Genomic DNA, 10,711 nt, shown 5'->3' with positions numbered 1-10,711 from the left:
CCCTCGCCGTCGCGCGCCCTAGTCTGGGTAACTGCGCCCGCGCCAACTAGCTTTGGGCTTCTGCTCTCGGGCTTTGTCAGAGCTGTCTGTGTTTTTTTCCGGGGGGGTGGGGTGGGGGTGGGGGGTGGAGGAGGCGTCCGAAGGAATGCCGGAGGTCCCCGTGAGCTCGCGGGCCTAGGTGTACCTCTGCTCCGGAGGGGCTGTGCAAGGGACGTGGCCCAGTGGGACGAAAGTCCCTGAAAGTGAACCTGGGGAAGGAGGGGGGAGGTGACCTAAGGGTAGCTGGACGAGGAGCGGGTGGGTGGGCTCTGCGGGCCCCGGGCGCGTAAGCAGGACACTTAGAGCTCGCTCTCTCTCTCTCTCTCTCTCTCTCTCTCTCGTCTCAACTCCCTCTGGGCATCAGTTTCCTTATCTGCTTAAAAAGGGGACTGGGACTCAGTGAATTCTCAGTAGACCCCCCCCCCCCGGAAACAACGTTTTAAAGATCGTCTTTATCGGTATTGTCGTGGAAATACCCCATTCCATCTGGCGAGTTTTTCTGGAGCCTGGAGGAGCCATCCGCAGGATGCTATCGATCCCCCGGGACCGACACCAAGTCTTCGTCTGTTCTTCCAACTCATTAGGGTGATTCCGGTACCTGGAGGCGTCCAATAAAAGAAATGGTTTGAAATGACTTAAATCTCTTTGTAGCCAGCCTGAGCGGCGAGAGAAGTGTTTTCCCAGAGTTTTTTCTCGTGCCTTTGTTCTGCAGGCGGCACGCTTCGGTTCCCAGCCGCATCCAGAGAAGAGCCGCCCCCGAAGGCCAGTCACTGTTAGAGGGGGATGCTCGGACCTCTATCCCTCCAAACCCCGAAGCCGGCGCGCGAGGGACCTGGGCGCCGCCCAGCAGGCTCCGGGCGCACCGACTGATGCTGCGAGGGACCTGGCCCGGAGTGCGCCCAGGCCAGCGCCTCTTGCCGGACCAGTCTCTCCCTTTGGCCAAAGGCGGAGAAAGCAGATGCTCCTTAAACCCACAACTTGCGCTAAATAAATTGTCCGCGCTCGCTGTTCTCTCACCTCCGGTCAAGGGCACAGTCAGGTTTGTTAGGAAAGTCAATCCAATAGTGAGATGCTTTTCAGAGCCGCCAGCTACGGGCAGCGGAGAACTCCGGTGACGGAAAATGCCAGCTTTGGGCAGTTTCACGAATTTTCTTCTTTCTCTAGTTTCAAGCTGGCTGCTCCTCCCAACCAGAGGCGGAAAGTCCACGCAGAAAAAAAGTGACTTGGTCATCCTCCTGCCTCTCTTCCCCCGAAGTTCTCTTTTCTGAAAGATCGTGTAGGTCAGGGTTTCCGATTAAAATCACTCTCGCGTAGTCGCCGCGAGGGTCGGGGAGGAAACGAAGAGAGTGTCCACTCTTCCCCCAGGAGTTTTGTCGGCAGATTTTCATCGTATTAACCGACTGCCGAAGGTCTGGCCACTCCTGCCCTTCAGTTGTTTTTATGCTGTTTGTCTTCCAAACGTTAAACTTATTCACACTTTTCTTTTACGTACATATTTCGTTAATTGTGATAGGTTAAGATAATGTATACTTTAAAATGTTTTAACATAACTTCAGAAATAATTCAAAATCACCTCTGAGACTATATAGACGTTAATTTCGGGTCTTATTGTACAGATTATTAGAATCTTTCTTGTCTCTATAATCTTGGAATGTTCCTAAGGAGTCTTTAACCTTTAAAAATACAAATGCATACAATTTTTTAACGTTAAAGCCAAATCAATGAATTACATACTTTTTTTTTCTAAATGGATTCTGGTGTCCAAAGAAATGTCACAGACTCTCTGCCATATTTAGTTTCAGAAGAATTAAAATCTTTATTCCAAGTTGCTCTAAAAGTATGTTTCAGTAAAACATGTTAGTAAAAGAAGCTAATCGAGGGGTGCCTGGGTGGGTCAATTAGTTGAGCATCTGGTTCAATTTCAGCTAAGGTCTTGATCTCAGGCTTGTTAAATTAAGCCACACATTGGGTATGGAGCCTACTTAAAAAAAAATTAAAAAACTGATTGAAGTGAAAATTTGAAAATAAAAATAAATAAGTAGTGGTGGTGTCTATTGTGTTGTCTTACATTTCTCCAGAAAATTTGAATGCATTAGCAACCCTATAGTTTGGAAGGATAGGTTTTCCCCCCAAAGTCTGTAAATAACTGATTATAAAGTTTGCCTATTATTAAGCAAACTGTAATTTTATTATATTGTTTATTATATTCTCATATTATTTTATTCTGTAAAATCAAATGCACTTAAACTGTATTTTGATTATTGTTTGTTACTATCCTTCCATTTTTTTTTTCTGCACTAGTATTTTCATTGATTCAGAACACTTTCTATGCACAGCTGGCTCTGCCTTCATTACTATTTTGATATACTAAAAGCTCATTAATTCAAAAGCAAAGGAAGAAGGCTTTGCATTTGCTAGGCTTAGATGAAAATCAGGAAATTAATGTAAGTATATTTACATCGTATTGGCCGGGAAACAGACATCATGGTCTTTGAAATAAGTATCATTTTGAATGGACCGCAGGTGTATGCGCTGACCTGGGCTGACCCAGCAGAGATTCTGGTTCTATTGGGTCTTGCTTTGATGTAAACAGGTATCTTCTGTAAATGTCTTGACATGAAATAGCCATAGTCTGTAATCATAACACAAATTGATTTTTACACAAGGAAAGTTTAGATCTGAGGGGTCGTTTTGTTTGTTTTTAAGAAAACGCCAGTCCAATTTATTTTTGCCACTGTGTTCACATAAACAGGCTACTTAGCGGCGGAAATCTGGCCCTTAGTACACACTCTAGTTGGGTTAAAAGAAGTAGGTAGAAAACAAGCAGAGTGGATGAAATTATTTGTTTGCTTCCCCCCGCCCCCGTTTTGTTTGGTTTTGTTTTTGACTGAGTACACCAGGTTAATGAAACAAGCAAACAAACAAAAAAGCCTTTTGTGAATTCAGGAATATTCTCACAATTTCAGGTACATATCTGCTTCCTAGGGGAAAATCCAGTTTTAGTCTATATCAATATCAATAGACCAAAGACCGCTCACCCAGCTGTTAAAGGTGGAGAGAAAACTGCCGGCTTCTGCAAAGGGCATATCTATCAGTTTCGAATTCCGCAAATAAAGAATGTTGACATGACTCTGAGAAATCGCTTTAAGCTGTGCGTGCGTGCGCCCAGGTGGCCTGACCAGGATTGCTAATTACCTGCAAGGGTATCTTGCGTCTCAAATAGAGGTTTAGTGAAATTCAGGTGCGGATTAATTGATTAGCGTTCCGGGCGAGGATTGGAACTCAAAAGCCGCGGGGCTACCCCGGCCCTCGTCGCAGCGCAGCGCAGCCCGCCCGGGTTTCCCCGCAGCAGAACTGCAGGAGGCGGAACGCTGCGCGCTTGCGAGGCGCGCTTTGGGCCGGGAGCCTCGGGATGCAGGCGGTGAGTGAGCCTGGGAGGGCTTAGTCCGGGGCCTTTCTCCGCGGTTCGAGGGGGGCCCAAGGGCGCGTGGTCCGTCGGGCTCTGGGTGCAGAGGCTGGTGTGTTCCCCCAGAGACGCGGCACCTGCTACCATGCCCTGACACCGGGGGTGGGGATGTGGGGGTGGGAGGGAGAGCGTGTTGGGGGGGCCTCTTGAACCCTTCAACCTCCTTAGGTTTGCTTGGAGTTTATTGGGAGCTTTCAGTAAGGCAACCAGGCAGGATAGAAGCTTCTGATCCCTTGCTCAGAGAAGAGGAAACTGGAGAATTAATGTTTAGAAGGCAATGAGATCGTTCTCGATTTGCTCCGGATGTTTTCCCAGCCCCTGTTGCTGCGTAGACCTTGCAGTGACATTAACCCATCTGGGCCTCAGACCTACGGTCCCAAGTGCGGGGACTTGGGCAGCTTGCACTGTAGATAAAGGTCCCTAAAACGCCCGCGGCCCCGGATTTGGGGGTGGATTAGTACTGCCAGTGCTTCCTCTTCTCAACATTCGTTTAACCCAAATCACTGCTGGTGGAAAAAAATAGATAAACAAGTCTGGATTTGGGTCTTTGAATTCACCCAACTTTTCCTATTTCTAAATAATCATGATAATGTATCATATGCTGACATTCAAAGATCTTGGTCAAGTACATATAGAAGTAAGACTGTGAGCCCAAGCTAGATTTTTAAAAAACCTCTCTAGAAGATATTTGAAGTCTATTTTTTGGTGTACTGTACTTTTAAATAATCGTTGGGATGAAGTGAGCAGATGAAATGCTGTTGTTTAATGTAGCATAATGTGTTGGCAGACCCAGGGATTACTCTTGAGGAAAAGGTGTAACAATCCACTACTAAATGTCTTGTGAATTCTCTTGTGGTGGTTGTTAATATTTGATCCCTGAAGCTGCGGTAGAAGTCCCAGAGGAGTATTTAAAACTCACCAAAGTCAGAAACCTAAAGCTCAATCTCATGACTGGGCTTGAAACACCCTTTCCAAAATTTCATTTTACAAACTCTCATTCTAAAAATGGTTCATTAATCCAAAGCCTTCTATTTTATAGTTGTCACTATAGAGTTTGTCTATTTTGTCTGATTGCTGATTACACCGATGTTTGCTTTGCTTCTTGTGATCGTCTCTATTTGTCATAGTACTGAAGAAAGTTAGAAAAAAAAATTTTTTTTTTAAAGATTTTATTTATTTATTTGACAGAGAGAGATAGCGAGAGCAGGAACACAAGCAGGGGGAGTGGGAGAGGGAGAAGCAGGCTTCCCGCCGAGCAGGGAGCCCCATGCGGGACTCGATCCCAGGACCCTGGGACCATGACCTGAGCCGAAGGCAGACGCTTAACGACTGAGCCACCCAGGCGCCCAGAAAAATTATTTCTAACTAGTATGTTACTTAGACCTATAATCAGCTGCATGAGCAAACAACGTTTTTGTTCAGGATGACAATATGAAGCTTCATTTTTTTTCATTTTTAAAAGTTGAGATGCATTTCTTTGAGACCTTTTTTTAAACAATCTTTTTGTACACAGGAAGAGGAAGATCCTTTGCAGTCTGTTAAGGAAGACACTGGGAGTGGAATTGCTCTGGATGCTTTCCATGTAAAGATCAAGCTTATTTTCGGGGGGTGGGGTGGGAGAGGGTGTGTGTGCGCCCTCTTTCTAGTTCTGTGTTTGCTGGGCTATCAGCACAATTGTTCCTCAGTTGCTCAAGCCAGAGGCAGAGAAATCTTTGCTCCTTCTCCTTCCCTAATCTCCTGCATTCAGTTTATCACCATGCCTTTGAGTATCCTACCAATATCTTAGTCTAAATTTTCTTGGGCCACATACTATTCTAGGTAGACAGTATTGAACAAAAAAGATACAATTCCTGACCACATGGAGCTTACAGCCTGGTGCAGAGCCAAAGAAACAGGTTACCAACCAAAGGGAAGGAGTAGGAAGAAAAGACAGAGGGTATCATCATGGAGAATTGCGAGCAGAGAGAGGCACTTGCCTTACTTGAGGTAGTCCTGGAAGACCAACCTAAAAAGGTGACATTGAAGCTGAGATCAGAGGATGATGAGGAGCCAGCCAGGTAGAAAGTGGAGGGAAGAAGCAGTCTAGGCATAGAACAGTCAGTGCAAAGGCCCTGAGGCAAGGCAGAATTTGATTTATGTTTTTTTTTTTTTTAATTTTTAATGTAATTTAACTTTGGTTTTTTGTTGTTGTTTTTAACTTATCAGTAGGGAAGTCAGAAGAAGTTGACAGATCAAATCATGCAGAGCCCTGAAGACCAAGGCAAAGGGTTTGGAATTATTCTGAATGCAGGGAAGCCAAGTGGAGTTTTAAGCAGGCAGAGGCCTGAGCTTCTGAGTCAGAGAATCTGAGTGTAAATCTCACCTGGGTGATCTCATGCAAGTACTTAACCTTTCCCAGCCTTGCTATTCTCCCCAGATAAAGAATCTGTCCTGTCAGGGTGGTGGTAAGGATCACATGAGAACCTCTGTGGAACACTCAACACTCTTAGCACAAAAAGGTTCACTTAAAAATGTGCTAACTTAAAAATATTCTGTTCACGTGTTTAACTTCAAATGCTATCTTTCCATTTAAATCAGTACTAAGAATATGTGGAATTTGGAGCTGTATACAGTAAAATGCCTCATTAAAATATATATTGGTAATTTAGCCTATAGGAATGAACTGTATTTTTAAAAATGAAAAAAATCCTATCTTTTTAGTACAGATACTTAAGTGTTCAAATGTGTTTAGAAATAGGTCTTGGCTGATGTTCAGGTGGAAAAAATTTCATTTGTTATGACAATTTGCATACTTAGTCAACTATCTGTAATTGTGGAATTCATTTTCTTCCATTCTGATCATTTATGTCACTTATAATAGGTTTGCATTTTTTTAGTGTCTCAGAGTTTCTAACATTACTGAGGATAAAGTCTCTTCTCCAGATATCTGTACTTCAAGTGTAGTTCTCGCCAAGTCAGTGGCTCTCCAACTTAGCATACAAGAGAACCCCCTGAAGGCTACCCGTGGGCCACGCCCCCTCCCCCCACCCCCCCGCCCCGTGTTTCTGATTCCTAATCAGTCCCCAGGTGATGCCCATGCTGCTGGTGGTCCACACACCACATTTTGCAAACTGTCTTAATCCAATAAGCTCAATCATTGGCTGAATGATCTGTTCAAGATCTAACTATTTATCCTGTATTAATTCCACACTGAATTATTGATGGTAGAAATATTACTATGAAGTAAATGTTCTTAGGGGAAAATAATCTGCAAACTATTAACTTTCCAGCTTCAATCACTTATTATTGATACATTCCATGATAAAGGATTTCAGAAAATAGAAGAATATTTTCAACAGAGAGCAAGCCACATTCCTCAAAAATACAATCATCTTGTATTCTCTCATCTTGACAGATCAATAAATAAGGCAAGTAAAGTTGTTTTGTTTTTGTGGGGAGAATACCAATGTGTAATTATTTGGAAGGTCCCCCCCACCCCCAAGTTTTATTGACGTATAATTGACACACAGCTCTGTAACTTTAAGATGTACAGTATTGTGATTTGACTTACGTGTATTATGAAATGATCACCACAATAAGTTAACATCCATCATCTCCTATAGACAAAGATAGAGAAAAGATTTCCTTGTGATGAAGGGCACCTGGCTGGATTAGGCAGAAAAGCAAGGGGTCGTGAGTTCGAGCCCCACATCGGGTATAGAGATTACTTAAATAAAACCTAAAAAAAAAAAAAAATTTTTTTTCCTGTGATGAGAACTTTTAGGATCCACTCCCTTAATAACTTTCATTGTAAGGCTTTAACTTAGTGTGGTCTAATACCCAGGAACTGGAGAAAAAGGAGTTTTGGTATGTTTCGCTGTTGCTGAAATGTATTCAGCGATTCTTCATGGATGGCCTCAAAGAAGATGAACCTTTGCTAATTCAGCAGGGACTGATCCCAAAGATAAGTGTCTTGTTTTAATTTTGTATGGCTTTGGGTCATTTAAAGAACTGGAATGAAACTAGTTATCTAGTTTGATAGTTTCTTTTCCTTTGAAACCGAATTTGAAAAGAAATTGGTCATGATGCTTATTGCCTATATCAGTCAAAGATGAAGTTCAGGATAGGTTTCCTGGTATGTGCTGAGCACTTTGGGAGTGTGTAGGAATGAATCAGACCTACCCTCTTCTCCCCTTGACAAGCCAATGCTGTAATCGCATGTTTTAATTATTTTAGTGAATTTAACTTGGGAATAGAGAATGAGTAGGGAATAAATTATTATATACACCCTCCACCCTCCACAACCCCCACCAAAGGCTCTAAAACTCTTTTAATAGACATGAGTAACAAGATTGAATCTAGATAAGTGATCAAATACTTCCCCTTGCCACCGCCCATTTTTTTCTTTACTTTTTTTTTTAAAGTTTATTATCTTACGTTAGTCACCATACACTACATCATTAGTTTTAGATGAAGTGTTCCATGATTCATTGTTTGTGCATAACACCCAGTGTGCTCCATGTAATACATGCCCTCCTTAATACCCATCACCGGGCTAACCCATCCCACCACCCCCTCCCCTCTAAAAACCCCCAGTTTGTTTCTCAGAGTCCATAGTCTCTCATGGTTCATCTCGCCAATTTCCATCCCCTTCATTTTTCCCTTCCTACTATCTTTTTTATTAACATATAATGAATTATTTGTTTCAGGAGTACAGGTCTGTGATTCAACAGTCTTACACAATTCACAGTGCTCACCATAGCACATACCCTCCCCAATGTCAATCACCTAGCCACCCCATCCCTCCCACCCCCCTCCACTCCAGCAACCCTCAGTTTGTTTCCTGAGATTAAGAGTCTCTTATGGTTTGTCTCCCTCTCTGGTTTCATCGTGTTTTTTTTTTCCTCCCTTCCCCTATGGTCCTCTCTCTTGGTTCTCAAATTCCTCCTGTCAGTGAAATCATATGATAATTGTTTTTCTCTGATTGACTAATTTCGCTTAGCATAATATACTCTAGTTCCAACTACATCATTGCAAATGGCAAGATTTCGGGTTTTTTGATGGCTGCATAACATTCCATTCTATGTATGTATATGCATATATACGCACATGCGCATATGGGTGCGCACGCTTGTGCATGCATATATATATATATACACACATATATATACCACATGTTCTTTATCCATTCATCTATTGATGGACATCTTGGCTCTTTCCATAGTTTGGCTATTGTGGACATTGCTACTATTAATGTTGGGGTGCATGAACCCCTTCAGATTTGTATCTTTGAGGTAAATACCTAGTAGTGCAATTGCTGGGTTGTAGGGTAGCTCTATTTTCAACTTTTTGAGGAACCTCCATACTGTTTTTCAGAGTGCACAGCCCATTTTACCATTTTGAAACTCTCAGTTGAACCTGAAAACAAAGAGTAAAACATTTTTTGCTTATTCTAATTTATGCGGTTGTGACATTTTATCCTGTTAGGGGTTAAGCCACAGGGTAATATTATGAGTGCCTTGACAATGGCATCTGAAAGCAAAGCAGAGTTTACGTAATCTCTTGTTATATACCTCTTTTCACAAGGAGATTTTCAGCCCTTAGATGCTGGATTTGTTGGTGAGGAGATGAGGGAAGATAGAGGGGCAGGAGAGTGATCTGGCTGGTTCTAAAACCTTTTTTTCCCCCCACCCCCTGGACCCTAGTACCTGAAGTTTGTTAAGACCAGGTTGACTCAGGGAGATCTGTTTGTCCCCCCCCCCTTTTTTTTTTTTTTACTGTAAAATGCCTCTAACTATGTGGCCCCTCTTGGGGGGTTGGGGAGACCAAATAAATACCAGGCTTTCCCTAACTCCTCTAAGGGACTTTAAAACCGTTTGCAGGGTGGGGGGTAGAGCTAAGGATTTTGCTTAGGCAAACTGTATGTTTCATTTTGCATCTAGTAGCACCTAACTCCCTCGTATACATATGCAGTTAATTAACAGGAAATCGGGAAGAGGAGGTAAAACCATTTCAAAGGAAATGGAACAGGATGTCCCAGGGGTAACTTGGAACCTTAAGCTGGTGGTGGTGGTTTTGGGGGTGGGGGGGGGCCCGAGATGAGTTGGGATCTGACCCAACCTGAATTTTCTATTTAGATTTTAAAATACCCTTCCAAGATTTAAAGGGTCAGATCCGATTTCCACCGGAGTTTTGAAATCAAATGGGAATTTCCATATTCCATTGGAATTCCAGTTGGTGATGGAAATTTCAGAACCAGAACTTAGGCACATTCTAAAGTATGTTCTGTTTCATGTAGGTTTTTGGCCAAGAAAAATACTTTGATACTATCAAAGTGATGGGATACTAGATTCTATACTTCTAAAGTCGATCATTTTTGCAGGTCAACACAAAATGTACTGGGAACTTATTCTCCTCAGAGTAAGAATTTCCTATGGAAAGGAATGTATTTATAAGATCCTGGAGGATTAAGCAACTTGTCTTATAAGATATACATAATGAGTAGTACCTATTATATCTGTAAATAACTATTTTGTCTGGCTTCTGGTAATCCCACAGCTGTGGGGACATGTAGGTTCATGGCACATAAGTAGGTCCAGAGAGTGACTTTCTAGTCCCAAGTCTTGATCAAATGTGGCATTGCCCTCCTCTGTACCTATGCTCAATATATTTTGGTATGCTGAGGGGGGGGGGATAGGATTTGGGGTGGTAAATGGAATAGTGACAAAAATTTACTTAAAAGCGTAAAATTCAGAGTATGAATATAGGAAGGGGGGGATATCACCTTAGCGGTGAGTTCCGTTGTGTAGAAGGATTTTTTTTTTTCCCCCTTAGGCTGTTGGAGAACAGTTTGCCTCAGAAAGTGGATGATGCAATCTAGCACAAATCTTTGCCTCACTTGAGATCAAAGAAACATCACTTGGAACTTAATAGTGGCCCGCCACCCTTGCAGTGCATTAGAATCCCCCGGAGAGCTTTAACAAGCACTTTCTGGGTCCCACCACCAGAGATTGCTACATACTGAGTCTGTGATGAGTCCTGGGCGTCAGGGTGTTTCAAAGCTCCCCAGGTTTTCCTAATGTGCAGTCAAGGTTGCGAATAGATTGGTTTGTCCATGGTCCCCAGTGGGGTGCTTTGGGTTCTTGGCTCCAAAGTGGACCAAGTTTCCAAGGCTCACTCCTGTAAGCGTTTTTCATTACAAACTCCTCTTACTACATGTTCAACTGA

General features: G+C 42.8%; 1 protein-coding gene across 1 annotated transcript in view; it reads left to right on the top strand.

Annotated features, from left to right (window-relative positions):
* The first annotated feature begins 2,523 nt into the window (after positions 1–2,523).
* The window catches only part of SYCP2L (synaptonemal complex protein 2 like), a 112,458-nt gene continuing 104,270 nt past the window's right edge, over positions 2,524–10,711 (top strand). The window contains exons 1-6 of the mRNA XM_064598172.1: positions 2,524–2,601; positions 3,006–3,198; positions 3,300–3,460; positions 5,019–5,087; positions 6,775–6,912; positions 7,329–7,448. Coding sequence (XP_064454242.1) covers positions 2,524–2,601; positions 3,006–3,198; positions 3,300–3,460; positions 5,019–5,087; positions 6,775–6,912; positions 7,329–7,448 — 759 coding nt within the window. The remainder of the gene's footprint in view (positions 2,602–3,005; positions 3,199–3,299; positions 3,461–5,018; positions 5,088–6,774; positions 6,913–7,328; positions 7,449–10,711) is intronic.

This window comes from Mirounga angustirostris, unplaced genomic scaffold, assembly GCF_029215605.1.
Source record: "Mirounga angustirostris isolate CCGP_5_RB_7025 unplaced genomic scaffold, mMirAng1.0.hap1 SCAF_8, whole genome shotgun sequence".
NCBI lineage: Eukaryota > Metazoa > Chordata > Mammalia > Carnivora > Phocidae > Mirounga > Mirounga angustirostris.
Note: the sequence above shows the minus strand (reverse complement) of the source record. Positions and strands in the feature narration are given on the sequence as shown.